Genomic DNA, 16,369 nt, shown 5'->3' with positions numbered 1-16,369 from the left:
TATTAGAGACTTCACCACCCTTCATGAACACTCACTTTTTTTTCCACATAAGCATTGTCATCAGTACATTAAAAATTATTCCTTTCATTAAAATTATTTTCAGACCCAGTTGTGAGAATGACAGTAGGTTCAGCTTCTCATCTGTAAAAGAAATAAGAGAATTGAAGTAATCAGAGAATAGAGACATTCTAACTTCCAGGCAGATTTAATAGTGCTCTTTAACGGAGCTGTTCCACTTTGTGTGATAGAATTAACTATTAGACTAGCTAAAGAGCAGGAGTGTCTCAGTGGGAGACTCATTCCTTTCAGTTCATGTCTCAAATGCCATGTTTTCATCCAATAATTATTTGATTTTCCAATAGGCAACTATGCCAATCATCTAGTTATTGCTAAAAACAGTGTGCTATGAAACCAGGTTGCTGGAAGAGTCCTTCCTCCCTTTGCCCATACATTTTTTTAAGAGGGGCAGAGGGAAAGCAATGTAAGTTTTATTCAAAAAACACAAACTCTGTTTGGATGTTATGTTTGTTTTCATTATAAAGCCATTTTCACCCCTAAAATACATTGATCTGCATTTGGGAAGTGAAGAGTTATTACTAAAAAAACACTTTATTTGTAGCGTTGAAAATCTCTCTCTGAAGTGATTGGCTGTGTTAGTGAAATTTACTGATGAGTCTTTTTCTGAAGTGGTATTTTGGAAATATTTGGCTGTCTGGTTTCTTTTCAGCAAAGCCTCAGGTTTGCAAAAGTACAGCTACTCTGCAAACAGGGCTGATGCACAGGCAAGCCCAGCTGCTTTGAAGAAGCAGAAACAGCAATTGTTTAGGCTTCAGCACTGGGTAATATGTGCCCACAGCCACAATAAGCTGAATTAGAGCTTGCTCAGATACACACTTTTTATTGCAACATTGCTTCTGAACACAAGCAGTAGAAACCACTTGCTTATCTTTCGGTTCATTGGGTGTTTGTGCACCCAAAAATAAAAACAGCTCTTTTGAAGTGTGAAATGCAGTCACTCACTGAAGCTGCCTTAAATCTGTACTGTAAATCATTTTACAGAATTGTAAAGGGTAGGACATGGTTATTTGCTAAGACCTAGCTAGAATATATGTCCACTGACTATAGTGGTCATATAAAATGACCAGCTCAGATCTGAAAGTCCACAAATGACTTCTGAGCTTGATGTTTAAATCCTGTGGTACCCATCTGGAAATTCACAGTCTGAGCTTTTAGCTGCAACAGGAATTCTGGAAACAGAGCTGGCAAGAGAACATTAGCCAAAATAGTCTAATCAGGCCAAGATTTATACTTAAAATGCTTTGTTCCTACCTGTTCTGAAGTGTTGAGACATCTCTGTTACACAGACAGGGCTGGCACCTGCAGACAGTAACAACAAAATTAATATTAGTAACAAACTTCATTAGAAGTTCATAAAGATATCTCTACTTAGAAGAGTTGGTTAGAGTCTCTGGCATTACCATCTCCCATAAACACTAACTTCTGCTATTTTCTGAGCAAGCTTAGGATAAGATCTAATCAAGCACTAATGTTGCATCAAACAAAGCAACTTTAAGTTTTATATCCTCCACAATGTGATTTTGAGATCTCTCTCCTCTGACTGTTCCAATCTATTGACCCTTAGTCTTGTTTCCACTTAGAGAAGAGGGTAAAAGAAAACCTTTGAGAAGCAACAGGGAAAAATGTTCCTCCTCCATGACGGAACATAGTTCAGCATTGCCCACAGGGTTTGTGGGACTTGTTCCAAGTCTTGCTCATGCTAATTGCACAGAGGCCAGAGCCTCATACACATAAATCACAATGACATTACCACTTTCAGGATCCTCGCCTTCCAGCTCTCCAAACCCCTCATGTTTTGCACCACACTGCATTTCATTTTTCTTGGCCCAGTAGGTTGACAAGTAGCTTGCTTCCTGTTTGTTCTCAGATGTTACCACCTCCACAATAGCATCTGTCTTCCCTTCAATCGCATTAGATGTAAGCTTTTCAGGGGAGTAATCTGTGATAAGGCACATTTCCAAATCCTCATCATCTTTAGAAGTCAGCCTATAGACTGAAGGAGATGGAGTAACATCTAGAAGAGGAGAAGAGAAGACAGAGATGACAATTCAAAGTTGTAGTTCCAGTAGTTAATTTACAGACACTTGAAGTATGGAGGTTCCTCCATGATCTCAGTGGGAAGTTCATAGGCATCTGTGCTAAGACACTTTCAGAGAACAAAAACTTTCTCAGCAGATCATCAGAGATTGTCCAGGATCATTCAGCATCCACCTGTGCTGGAGCCATAGGTGATGGTCAGGCAGGATCCCTAGAGCATCTCAAATGACACTTAGCTGAGCATCTAAACACTAGATATCCATTAACTAAGAAATCGTAAAGATGTCCATATTCACTACCAGTCTAGCTAACTGTGTTTCTATAGGAAAAAGCAAAGAAAGCCTTTACAAAGTAGCAACATATGCTTTCTTTTGGAGAAAGAAAGATTAAACAAATAAAGCTTTCTGACAGTTCATCTATACCAGAGTGTAGTATACATGGCAGGGTTGGGGAGGAGGGAAACTGCTAAATTTTGCCCAGTAAAAGAGAGGTTTTGCTACTAAAGGCTGCAGATCTAAGACACCGGGGTTTGATTTCTGTTTTCCGGCTTCAAATTCTGCTTGCAAGTCAGTTAGACTAGGATTTTCCACATATGTCAAAACACTACCTGTGGTTAAACTTTTCACACAAATTTGGTAAATATGTACCCTAGGCATGCATTTCTTCTCCAACTCTCAGAATCTTCTGATTCTTCAGGAAGGTGTTTTCCCAAAGATTTGTTCATGCACAATGATAAAATGTTAACTGCATTGCAATACTCTAATGATAAACAGATAAAAGACGATTAAAGACATACTTCAGCCAACATGTATATTTGAGCTCTGAGCAACACCTGCCTGCCTTTTTTAGTTTCACTTGTCTGTCACAGGTTTGAATCAGAGCTTCAAATCGCATCTATAAATTTACAAAGGATTATTGTGCAGGTTTCAGAGCTTAGATTTATGTTTGTTTAGGCCCTGCTCATACACAAAGCTGATAAATATTGTTATAGAAACAGCAAAGGTAGTTGAGCTCCTAGATTAAGAAGTTTTCTGTTCTTCTCACTGGGAAAACTTTTATAAAAATCTTGGCTTTTAGAAACTGTCTCAAAATGTTATTGAAGTGTAGGTCCCTAGTTCCATCACTGAGGGAAATATTTCTCATCTATTCAATTACCAACTGTCAATACCTTAGAGAAATATCTGTAATTTTCTTATGTAAACTCAAAAGGACATTGTCTACAAAAAGTGGTCCTTTTTCTGGCCTTTCTCTTGAATTACAGTTCATTATACCAGCTTTGCTCTGACTTTGAAAAACCTAATAAGGCTGCCATTTCCCTGACTCTGCAGAATTTGGTCTAATGTTGTATATCCTGACTTCCCCTCACTCCACCCCACTCCCACTCCTAGTTACTGTTTTGGAGTTCTGTGGTAATTTATTAGAGAGAGGAAGACAAGAACAGATAAAAAGTTGGATAGTGGAGTCCTGTATAAAATACAGATGAACCAGAAGATGTTATTTTTAGTTAATTATGGATACTAAAGAGAAAAGGATGAACTGATAGAGCTACTTTGTTTCCCTCTTACAGAGAATGCTTAGCAACATGTCCACCCTTCTTCAAATTAGTGTGCTTTGTTCCCTTTCAATCTGTGCAGTGCTTTTATCTTGAGTGAACACAAATTAAGACCTGCTTTTGCAAGCAGCTTCAGCAGCAGCTACTTTGCAACATACTCATCTCTCATTCTTGCTCAGGGTTGGTTTTTGTTTGAAACAAATTGGTTTTGTTTCAATACCAAAGGGTGTTTTCTGATAAGTTCCTTTGCAAATTTTCACATTGCTTTGAAAATTTGCAGAGCATGGTCTTGTAAATATAAGCTATTATAACCACACTGCTGTGACCCATGTTTCCTGTTATTCTGTCTTAATGAATTAGCGATATGTTGGAAATGCTGTATTCATATCTATGATCTGAGCCATCCACTTGCCTAACCTCATCCTTACTGAAGGACATCTTCCAGGTAGACTAGTCTACAGAAAAAGCTAGCTTTAGAGGGTGATTTCAGGGAGAGAGCAACAAAAGCCTGTTTCAACATCAGACCAAGATGTGTATCTTTTTCTTCCAAACCAGGTGCAGTAGAAATTTTAAAATAGCTTAACACAACTTGGATTATGTATTGATCTATCTCAGTCTCCTTTGCGTCCAAAGTAAAATTTCTCAATCTTTGGTCAGACTGGCATCAGTGGGATATAACTTGATCCTCAATACCATTCCTCAACTGAAGCCATGTGATATTCCACAAGTTAGAGTCAATCTGCAGTTATCCCTCAACTCAGAGGTAAGATATGCCCTGCCACACACTCATAGGCTAATCTTAACCCTGAAGGAGTAATTCCAATGACTGAACATTGACATCTAATGATGTCTGCTGGCTGGCCTCCAATGGAGTTTCCAGAAAGTCCCTTGCAGGTCCTATGTGATACCTGCCAGCCCTACATGGATGCTTTAATGTCTATAGCAGCACTAGAAGTCTGTATTTAGGAACTTGATTCCCACCTTAGACTCACAGTGCCCCAATTCTGGAGATATTCAGATAAAAGATGCTAGGTCCTACTCCCGCCCCAGTCAAGTCATCCAAAGAATAAGTTTTCTGTGTCAAGATTCAGTACTTGCACAAGTGAATATATGGCTTAACTTGCTGGGTTCAGTTATAACTGATCCTCCTTCCAAAAATGAGTTTGTCATTGCCTCTAAAATTACACTCAAGGATGTCAAATTACCAAAAACCATCCAAGATGTTACTCACAAACTTTGAAAGGGAAGTTTTGCTCCCTGAAGCAAAATGCAAGCAAGGTTAATAGAGGAAGATATCCATTATCCTAGGAGAAATGAAATGTTCAGTGGACTAAACTGTTCTCTAACACCAAACAGTATGAATCCTGGCCTTACACACGAGTTCGCACTAAGAAAAAGTTGAGATGAAGCTTCTCATTAGCTTCCTCTGCTAACTTCTGTCATTTTCACAAAATACGTTTTGCATGGTTTTCTCCTCCCCACAAAACCAGAGTGCGCTTCAGTTGCCAGCAACAGTATTCATTTTTATATGCCAGAGATTTAGTTTCCATAAAAAGAAACAGATAATTTCAATTCAGGAAATAAGAAACTTTCTGAATTAAAGACAAATTATTCATTTAGAATCAGCAAGCATCAGAAGAACTTTCAATCTTACATTTGTAGAATTACCTCAGATATAGATGCCTATTTTGCACTAAAATCATATCCTTTCCTGATCTGAGTTTATTTAACGGTTACTTTTAATTCAACAACTTACTTGGCATTACAGATAGCTTTGTGCCATTACCAAAAATTACCCTTCTAGTTGTAGCATCCCACACACCCCAGTTTGAATCATTGCAAATACCACAGTCTAAGTCTCCTGGGAAACTTCTTCTCGATGCAGTATGAAACTATGACTTAAACATGAACTCCAAGATGTCTCCAAAACAACTTTCCTCAGCCTAAGGCAAAAATGCAGACACTGGTTTCTGTATAATGAAGTTAGTCCTGCTGAGGCTAATATTTTGCTTTTCATATTTATTACACACACATTTTTACTATCTGACAAGCCTCCATAATGGCTAAGGTCAAAGATACATCATGGTCATTAACCTAAGAAATTGTTGATGTTGATGTTGTCTCATTTCCTAATATCCCCAGGCTTCCTGTTTCTTATTCATTAGCATCCTGTACAGAGATCATCCTGGATTCATTTTCTTTCAGCCTCCCTTCCTACCTTCTCATCCAGAGTTAATGTTCATTCTTCATAAAGGTAGACCTATTTGGAAACACAAGTCAGAGGACACTGCTTCCCTCTTCACAGCCTGTCCTCCAGATCTTACACATCTAGATTGACTTTAAATCTAGTCTGTCTTCCAAACATGAATTTATTGCATCTTCCAATTTTTCACCTCATAAGAGGCCTTTGCAATAACTTCGTATCTACCATATTGCGTATGCCTGTGCATTGTTGTGTATTCCAATAGCTCCTCATCCCAAATATGTGAGAAAGCTGTCTACCAAAGGATAAAAACACAAATTAATTTGAAAATTCATTCCATTTTTTCAGTTTCTGATCCTTGCTGAAGTAGGTTTAATGCTACTAGTTTTCAAAAAAAAAAGACAATATTCCACTAGTTTCCCTGTAGGGTCATACTGTACTTTTACTTTCAATCAAAACCAAAGTTTGGAGAGGCATTTCTGCTTCCTCTTCAATGAGAAATTAACTTTAGGCTAGTATTCAGATTCTTACCAGAAAGGTTTCTAACGCATTTTAAAATAAAACTGAAGGAAGGAAAGAGACTTACCATGGATCACTGTAAGTTTGAATCCCCTTCCAAATCCAGCTTTTCTAGTCCCTGAGTGACTTTAGAGAGAGGCAAGAGTGGTGTTTTGTCTTAGCTTATTGCAGGAATACAACTGACTGAAGAACAGAATCGCAAAATCGATAAGGTTGGAAGGGACCTCTGGAGATCATCTAGTCCAACACCCCTGCTCAAGCTGAGTCACCTAGAACAAGTTATACAGGGTTGCATCCAGACGGGCTTTGAATATCTCCAGAGAAGGAGACTCCACAAACTCTCTGGGAAACCTGTTTCAGTGCTCTGTCACTCTCACACGAAAGAAATTCCTGCTCACGTTCAGGCAGAACTTCCTGTGGTTCAATTTCTGCCCATTGCCTCTTGTCCTTTTTCATGGGACTATTGAAAAGTTTAGTCACATCCCCTTGACACCCTTCCTTCAGATACTTATACACATTGATAAAATCCCCCCTTAGTCTTCTCTTCTCCAGGCTAAACAGGCCCAGCTCTCAAAGCCATTCCTCATAGGGCAGATGCTCCAGCCCTCTGATCATCTTTGTAGCCCTACGCTGGATTCTCTCCAGTAGCTCCATGTCTCTCTTGTACTGGGGAGCCCAGAACTGGACACAGTACTCAAGACGAGGCCTCACCAGGCCTGACTATAGCAGCAGGATTGCCTCCCTTGACCTGCTGGAAACAGTCTTCTTATGCACCTCAGGATACCATTGGCCTTCCTAGCTACAAGGGCACATTGCTGGCTCATAGTCAACTTGTCCAATGTCCACTGTCAAAAGCAAAAATCTGGTTTTACTTGCCTCAGGGAACACTGATTCAACAGCTGCCTTGGAATTAATTCCCCTCGTTGGAATGAAATCACAGTCTGCTAAAATTTTGACAACTGCAGATCTCTTAGCGTGTATGTTTGCAACAAATTTGCAAATTAGGCAAAATTCAGGAAAAACTTACCTGGTAATACTGCAAGTCTTCTACCAGATCCAAATGTCAGTTTGTAACTGCTTTCATAGTCACAGTATGGTACAGGCCTGTACATTATTCAGAGGTCTTTAGATGGAGTTTTCAGCTGTGAAACACTCCATGAAAGAAAATTCTATTAGATCCATAATTAGATAGATCTGTCTACCTAGGGCTCTTCTTCTATCTAGCCTTTTGTTAAAATTTGTTTACATTCCTTTTATCAAACAGTATGCTGTATTATGTCTTTCAAACATTCTCATTCATCATCATCTCTCACACAATACTTCTGTAATATTTCCTTCCATCGAAACCCAACTGGATATGGTTTTAGGCAACCTGCTCTAGCTGACACTGCTTGAGCAGGGGATTTGGGTCAGATGATCTCCAGAGTCCCTTTGTGATTCTGTGATATTTATCTCATTGCTTCCAGAAAGTCACCTGCATTTTGTTCTTCACCATCATTCCTCATTTACTTGGTCTCACTGCTAGCCAAATACTCCTCCCAAAATTAAATACCCCCTCCCCAAAATTAGTTATCTACTGTTACTTCATAGCTCACCTCATGGTGAGTGGTTTAGTACCAACTTCATTTTCCTAGTCACTTGAATTTGCCAGCTGTATTAGTCCAAGGTGACCCCAGAATAAGTCTGCCATTTAGCCTAGAAGTAGAAAGCACACTTTTTGGTATGGATCGCTCTGTGTTGTCTCAGGATCTAACTTTCTTTCTTCCCTTTTCCAAAGCATTTCAGACAAAAGAAGAGGTCTTTTTTTTGAAAATATTTCCAAAAATAGTGAAAAGAGGGTGGGGAGAGAGGGGGTGGAGGAATGAAAGAAATACACATCAGATGTTTGGGAAATGAAAGCTACTCACAGAAATGAGGAGCTTGGTCCCTCATCTAAACGTAGTTTTATCCTAAGCAGTATTACATAGTACACAGCCTTCAAAATATGATGCATAGTTTGAAGAGGCTCTCTAAGGTACACAAAAATATCTGATTAACAAAGCTGGGAGAGAAAGATGTTGGAAACTTAGTTTTCTGGGACGACTGGATTTGCTTATTCATTTTTTCAACTACAGGAGTTGCCCGTCATTGTTTTTTTTTTTTTTTTTTTTTTTTTTTTTTCTGCTATGAATTATGAAGTTTCATGTACAGATGCCTCCAAGCTGTCAATTGGCACAGAGCATCTAGGGAAGCATTGCCCAACTTTGTTACAAGTTACTTGAGAAAGAATATAAGAAACAGGTCACACATGGTAGAGCAGGCTCTGCTGTTCCCTACAGTCTCTCTCAGTGAGTAGTTTGGGGATTTTGAGCTCAAGGGTTTCATGAACCATGAACCTATCCTTCATGAATTTATTGCAAACATTTGTTTAAACTGACATTGTATGACCATTTTGTGGCAGCAACACTCACAACATTATTTTTTCAATCTTTTTTTGTCTAGGCAAAATTATTTTTTAATCATGATCACCTTTCCATCGGTTCACCAAAAAAAAAAAAAAAAAAAAATTCAAAAATGAACATGATTTCTTTCCTCTATACCTGAGTATCTGTTACATTCCTAGCTTTTCAGACTTGTCACACTGCTCTCCAACAGTTTCAGGCTTCAATTCTAGTATGCTCCAAACTTCATGTGAGTGTTGAAGGCACAGATAATTCTCCAGTACTGAGTACTGGATTACGAGCTTGGTGTCATTCCCAGGGATGAACCTGTATCCTGAGCTATTTATATAGTGCTTCACAATATGATAGAAAATCACCTGCCATTTATAACAATTTACTCACTCTCTCCAAAGTAAAAGCCAAATACGTGTTCATAATTTACATCAACACAGAATCAGGAGTTTCATTTTCTTAAGGTGAGCCTCATTGTCTTAAGGAATTAACATCCACACTCTAGGAAAGGCCCTGTTAGTCCAATCTTATGAGGCATTTCTCATCACTCTGCATTTAGCCATCCCATGCTGATTTTCACCATTTCCCTTTGCCTCTTCTCCAAAGATTTTTGCTATTCTAGGAAGGATTTAGGAGCCCACTTGCTGTTGACTTCCAATAAAATTCTTCTGATGTATGCAAAACCTCCGCTTTTACCATTAGCAAAAGTAAGGAAAAATATATATATGCAGTCATGGAAGTCACTTGTTCTTATACCAGATGAAAATTTATAATCCTATTTCTTAATATATTGTGGAAAGATTAGATAGGCAAAATACCTTCAAAAATACTTTCAAGAAGAGCTGCCTCTGAGAATTCAGATGTACCTGGAGAAACCATAAGTTTGGTTCCAGCTCCAAATACAACTTTGCCATAACTCCCAGTATTACACTATGACATATTCCTTTGCAAAAATGTATGCACGTAACAGTATATGCTGAATTAAGATTTATAAAAATGTAAATGCAAGATGCTTATTGGAATAATCTAACCAAGACAAGCTTTTGGACACCTCCTCTCTCTCTGTATATATACACTGAACTAAACACTCCTTTTAGTTACATTCAGACTGTTTAGTCATTCCTGACACTCACTAATCTAGCTGCTGTCCAGCACCTAGTCATGTTTATTCTTTCATCTGTCTCCATACCCTAGCAGCATCTGTTTGTCAATCTATTCATGCATATGCAACTTTCCTGATAGCATCTAGAAACCTTTCAGCTATTGCCATTGAGCCTGCCCAGTCACAAGCTCGCAGTGCATTGTGTCTTTTACATCCGTTAGTTATTCTTCCTCCTCTCCACTCCATAGTAGCATTAATACCACAAGGATGATCCACAAACCAGTTCCCTTCCTATATCCTTCCTTGACAAAACCATACTTTCACTGCTCAATGTTTATTTCTTATTTTTCAGATATGTGTTCTTGTATTCCAAGAATAGCTTATCCATTCCCCAAGATAGACCCATTTTTTTAGTGTACGGTGGTAAATAGAAAGACCTCCACTTTCTGGAGAAAAGTAAAACCATCCCAACTGCACTGTGGAACAACTACTGCTGCTATTTTTAAAACTAGATTCTAATCTTATCTGTATCTTGTCCATCATGACTCAGAAAAGATATTGCTCACCTAGGGTAATGAGAAGTTTGGTTCCATTCCCCCACGTAAATTTTTCCCATCCACCAGAACTAACACTGTGAGACAAGTCTTTGCAAAATGTGCCTTTTTAATTCAACCTGGTGGGTCTTGCAAAGCAAGCGACAAGGAAGAGGCATGGGATAATTCTGTTAGCCATGTATATGATAGAAGCTGCTAACACTTGTAAATATTTCCACATATTTTCTCTAGCCTCTAATTTACTGAATGTCCTTTCCCACATTCAAATTCATGGGAATAACTAGATATAACTACAGTTACCCCAGACATCAGAGATGGGAAGAACCTACTCCTTAAAATGAGTTAGCAGGGAATGCTTTAAATAGCTTGCTTTGGTATATCCAAAGTATGATCTCTGCACTTCATTTCTTGTTTCCCAACATGAGGCTCTTCCCACCAAACCCACTTTAATTTCTCAATGTCCTTTGTCCTTTGTGATTTGTTTCTCATTGTTTCCTTTGCTCCTGAACAGCATTAGGTGGATTTGGTACACTATGATGATTATTTATCTAACTGTTAACCAGAGCTGCGGAAACCAAGCCCAACTAAAACAGCTAGGAGCTCTACCAGGTCAGTGAACACCAAAAGAGTATTCAGACGAATTATGAAAATACCCCATCATAAGCAGGGAGTTTTTTAGTAAATAATCCCATATAATAATCCTAGAAATGATCCTAGTTCCTCAGGTCCCTATTCCAATATATTTCAATCACATGACCTGAATACCACAGGGTTTTATTCAGAGTTTAGAGTCTTTACTAGCATGCTTAGATACAATGTACACAGTCTTCCACCAATCTGCAGTGTAATTCAGCAGAATACTTAATACCATAATGAGGAGGACAGCAGAATCTCAGAATAGACAGCTTTGTTGCTGAAAAAAAATGCCTCTGTCCGCCCTACGCATGGTCTCACAGGAGACGTGCCTAGATTCGAGGCTCTGCACAGCTGCCTGACAGCAGGCTCAAATACAGTGCTGCCACCGGGAACAAAGGAAAATCTCTTCCCCGGTTTGCATGCAATTTGCAGAGGGGCTTTCCCCTTTGCTTTTCATATTTTTCAAGGAGAATGAGGAACAAATCTCACCCGTGGCAGCAGTGGCACACAACTGAGAAGCCTGTGCAAGTGAAAGATCTGCCTAAGCGCGCCAGGTCCACAGGAAATGTCACAAGCTGGGGTATCTATGGGCTTCAGAAGTGGCTTTCCACTGACCCGTCCTTAGCAGATGTAGGCATGTCCAGATGGTAGCTTTCAACCTGGTCGGTAAAAGCTGTGAAAAAGGCATTTGGACATAAAACGCTCAAGACGGTAAAAGGGGCAGGGGGGAGGGTAACCCCAAGGCAGAGCAGGCTCCTGGTAACCTCTTTCGCTTTGAAATGCTAGTGGTGGCTTAATGCTAGTACTAAACCCAGTGGGGTTTTACAGTCGGTGATATTCCTTCCCCAGACGTCATCTTCCCACCTGCCGTATTGGACCTGCAGTGTTTTATCCTCTCTCAGCAACCCTGGATTTGGCTCATCTTAAGCTCTCCGCATCCACAGAGTAACCACCTCCCAGCTATGGCCAAAGCGCCTAAGGGAGCCAGTGAAACGGGGATAGATGCACGCTGACGGCACACGGGAATCAACCTCCCTGCAACGGGGGCAACAGGGCACGTTCTGCCACATACCCAGCTGAACTGACAGCTTTGTTGCCATCCCAAACTGCAGCGTCTGGGCAGTCCCAGTCTTGGCGCTGCGCTGCGGAGCTCAACAATAAGCTGCTGCTTCTGCTCCGCAGAACGACCCTTGCAAGTCTCTGAGGCCTGGAAAACTGGGCGAGGGATGTGAAGGTCTCCCCTCCCTCACCTGCCGCAGCCTGCAGCACAGTCCGAGCTGGCCATGCGATCTAGCCTGGGGCTAAAGCACCAATTGTTAGCAAGGAAGAAAACGCCAGGAGTCAGAAACCAAAAAGGCTGGCGCAGAGACGGAAGAGACGCTGCCCCCATACTCACTGGCTCTGACAGATAGCACTGTCCCTCTCCCAAGGGTGAGTTGTCGGTTGCCGTACCCACAGTGTTTCAAGGAGTGTCAGAAACCTCCTGTTCTGCCAGCTGCTCCTCAGATTTCTCTGTTTGGTCTTAAACTGCCTAAAGCGGAAGGACAGTAAAAGGGTTGAGGATAAGATGGGCACGCAGGAGAAGCAAACATGCGGGGATGAACTGCGTCCCTGGCCCAAACTGGGGTTTTTGCCACGTTGCTGTTCACACAGTCGTACACGCCAAACCAAAGCATGCTCTGAGCCTTGCCCGAACCGCACAAAAATTGCAGCCTAAGAACCAGAACTGAACCCGGGTTACACAATCCCCCCCCAGGCCTTCCACAGCCCCGCTCAGGCACTGGACAGCTGGCGATTGACCCATCCGTCCGTCCGAAAGCACACCTCTCTTATTGCTCCCCACTGATCTGTCTGCCTGCCCTAAACCTCCTCTCTGCGTGTTCTTAGCACATTTCTCTGACAGGAAAAGTGCTGCACCTGGCCACGTTTCTGCCCACACAAGCAGCGTGTTTGAGGTCCGGTCACCCATTTGTGGAGGACCGGCAGGCAGAGGGGCAGGTGGTTGGGCACAGGGTCATCTTCTCAAAACTTCTCTGCTGGCTTACCTTGTCTGCACTAAGTGACTTGGCTCATATGCTCTCCTTGTCCTCTGAAAGGTGATCCTGATATGACTATGAAGTCTACATAGTGTTCCAGTGGACACTCAAGGTCTTTAGGAAAAGGAGACACATGAAAGCAGAACGCTCACCCGGTTTGACAGACAGTCCGGTCCCTGAGCCAAAGGTAAGCTTGTAGAAGCCGGAGCCATAATCACACAGCATTTCGTTCCGTAACAAAAAGTCTAGCAAGCCACTTCAGAAGCACCCTCTTTCCCCAAAGCTTTTCCCACCTTGGCCAAGGACATGAGCGACACCAGAAAAGTGGCGTGGGGTAGGAGAACCTGAGAATCCCAGGGCCGGGAGAGCAGGTTAACAGCCTAGCTGTGTGAGATGAGGCAGGTGCTGGGGGCCAGAACTGATGGGCACCCACCCAACTTCATCTGCCTCCCCCTGCAGTTTCTCCAGTCCAGTCCAGCCCATTGGCTGCAGTTAGGATGGCAGATCTCTCCCAAGAAGGGAGGAAAACGGGTTGACAGCGCACATTCCCTGGAGGTCAAGGACACCTTTAAAAGCACTAGGCACGCCTGCCACATTTGGAGAGCACTTACTGGGCATCACAAGGAGCCTTGTCCCGCTCCCAAAGGTCAACTTGTAGGCACCATCATTCACACAGTGTGTCCCACTGCAACAAAAACCCCCGTGGGAAGCACTGGCCTCGAAGATCCTCCCCACGCACCTGGAGCAGGACTAGTGGCACAGGAGGTGCTCAGGAGCAGCAGTGCCCTTGGGCTAATCCAGGAAAGCACAACGGGCCTCTGCTTGGATTTTGTGGAGACCGCAGCCCACCAAATTCAGGAGGGGGGCGTGCAGTCAGTTTTTGCTACCCAGGCAAACTGACAACAAGGAAGGGCTGCTTTGGACCCATGTGGCGTTTTGCCTGAAAACAAAAAGTCACTCGCTAGGTATGCTCACGCATAAAGTACCAAAAGTCCAGTCACACTGTGGCTCTCAAACACCCAGAGAAAAACCCCACAGAAAACAGAAATCCCAGGCACGCTGGAGGACTTGCATGGCCTAACAAAGAGCCTCGTTCCAGAGCCACAGACAGGTATACACACGCCGCTTCCAACTTTGCACAGCATCTCCTCTCTCCACAGAAGCCTTGCCCCCGACTTGGGATGGTTGAGCATCCAGAGCCTGGCTAGACAGTGTTGAATTGAACTTGGAGTCCCCTGTGTCCTGAAGTGAAGAAAGCCCACCGGGTGGTCTGCGGGATCAGGAGCACCATGGGACTGACAGGGCATAAAGCCCATTCACAAGAACTCCTGCTTCTGGCCAGAACCAGAGCCTGTCCAGAAGCAAAGGGGACTGCATGTGAGCCAGCATCTGCAGAACCACAAGCCAAAGAGGAGAAAAGACGGGAAGCCAGCGGCCAGCTGGGAAGTGTGTAGCTTTACCCCAAGCAGAAAGAGGCTGCAAGAATCTGGCGGCACTTACTAGGCAAAACATGAAGTCGTGTCCCTTTTCCAAATGTGAGCTTGTTGTAATTGACACAGTGGTTTTCATCTCAACAAGAACACACCCTCTGCTACCTCCTTTGTGAGAAAGGCAACACTTGCCCTTGGGCAACCCGAGCCCCAGTTTTGCCCTCCACATGTGGAACACTTTGGGCAACCACCCAGAACATCTGTCTGCTGGGCTAAGTCGCTGTTCAGAGGTTCCAACTCCTGTCGGCAGAGTGGAGAGATCCCGTTGCTCATGAGGAGAAGGGGAAGCGGGGGGAAAGGGACACAGGAGAGCCCGCTCAGCAAAGAGAGTGGGCATCCAGGAGCCTTTCAGAGCCAGGGCCGAGCCTGCTATGATCAGGTAATGCTAATTGCTCAAAGTATTTTAACGGGCTAGTTCTGATACCTGAGCAAAAGAAACAACGGTACCGAGGCAGCAGGCATACTTACTGGGCTTCACAACCAGACGTGTCCCCGTCCCCAGTGCCAGTTTGTAGTTTCCTGTGTTCACACAGCCATTCGCACCACAGCAAAAACCATCAGCTTTTATTCCAGTCCCTCCATAAAGAAACTCTAGGAGGAGAGCTCCTTCCCATCAAAAGCAGCCTGTTAAAGCCAGGAATAGCACTAGCCTTGGTAGGACAGCACGCAGAACAGGACAAGGAACCCCCAGACTTCCACCGAGTGGCGGTCACCTTACTAAGCCTTACTTGAAATTCATACCACATGCCACTACTGCTAAAAACAAACAAACAAACAAACAAGCAAACAATCCCAAAACAACAAGGGGCGTGCCCCCCACCCCCCATAATAAAATAAAATAAAATAAAAAACACCTGGGTCAGTGTGCGTATCTCCCTTTTCTACGCAATGGAGTGGAAAAGGGCTTTAAAGCTTACTTGGTCTTATCCTTAAGCGAGTTCCTCCTCCAAAGATGACTTTGTTTCCATAACTATTCACACAGTATTTGCCTTCACAGCAAAAACCCTGGCAGTCCTTTCTCCCCTCCACTGCCTTATTACATCCAAAGCTGGGGGCTTGCTCACTTGGCATTTCTTTCAAGACAGGCTTCCCAAGTCAATTCTTTGGGAACGCTAGCTTGGACTTCCCCTAGAGGTTCTCCTTGTTACGGATGTCTTCCAGCTTTGACGGAGACGACCACTGATTGCAAGCTTTCTCCTTTCCCCACGCAGAGATAAGATGCAGGGATTACTAGCAAAATTCCACTTTCAGCCTTTGACCAACCCTAGGAAACATAGTTCTTTTGCCAGACCCTCCGGCACACTCCAAAATACCTTTCTTGGTTCTGACTGCCAAATCTGCCCCCCAACACGCACACAGACTCCCTCCCTGTGCAGACCAGTTCCTAAGAGAGCCCAACTGGCTTTCTCAGAGACTGAAAATGTGGACAGAAGCCTGTGTGCAGCCACAAGTAGGAGCAACAGCGCCTAAGGCAAGACAATGCGCCCAGCAGAGGAACAACTGGGAGCTTTGGAAGATTAACCAGGACAAGGTTCTGGGCAATGGAAGCGGAAAGACAGTGAGTGTCCCTGGAGGTCTGGGAGATTTCCGGGAACATACAGAGGTGAACAGAAGCAATACTTGGGGTGAGATGCTTCTCTCCAGGCCTGGAAAGCTGTAACGGGATGAGCTGTTTATTCTCCATGGAGGGAAAGCCAGTGCCAGCATGCGGTCCACACTGGGAGCTGGAC

At 42.9% G+C, this 16,369-nt stretch overlaps 1 protein-coding gene across 1 annotated transcript in view; it reads right to left on the bottom strand.

The window, feature by feature from the left end:
• Positions 1 to 16,369, bottom strand: part of LOC134151352 (M1-specific T cell receptor alpha chain-like) — a 157,245-nt gene that overhangs the window by 1,449 nt on the left and 139,427 nt on the right. Inside the window, 4 exon segments of the mRNA XM_062595819.1 lie at positions 36 to 141; positions 1,330 to 1,377; positions 1,829 to 2,092; positions 7,417 to 7,478. Of these exon segments, the coding sequence (XP_062451803.1) occupies positions 36 to 141; positions 1,330 to 1,377; positions 1,829 to 2,092; positions 7,417 to 7,478 (480 nt within the window).

This window comes from Rhea pennata, chromosome 26 (genome assembly GCF_028389875.1).
Source record: "Rhea pennata isolate bPtePen1 chromosome 26, bPtePen1.pri, whole genome shotgun sequence".
Taxonomy (NCBI): Eukaryota; Metazoa; Chordata; class Aves; order Rheiformes; family Rheidae; genus Rhea; species Rhea pennata.
This window is presented reverse-complemented; position numbering and strand designations above follow the sequence as displayed.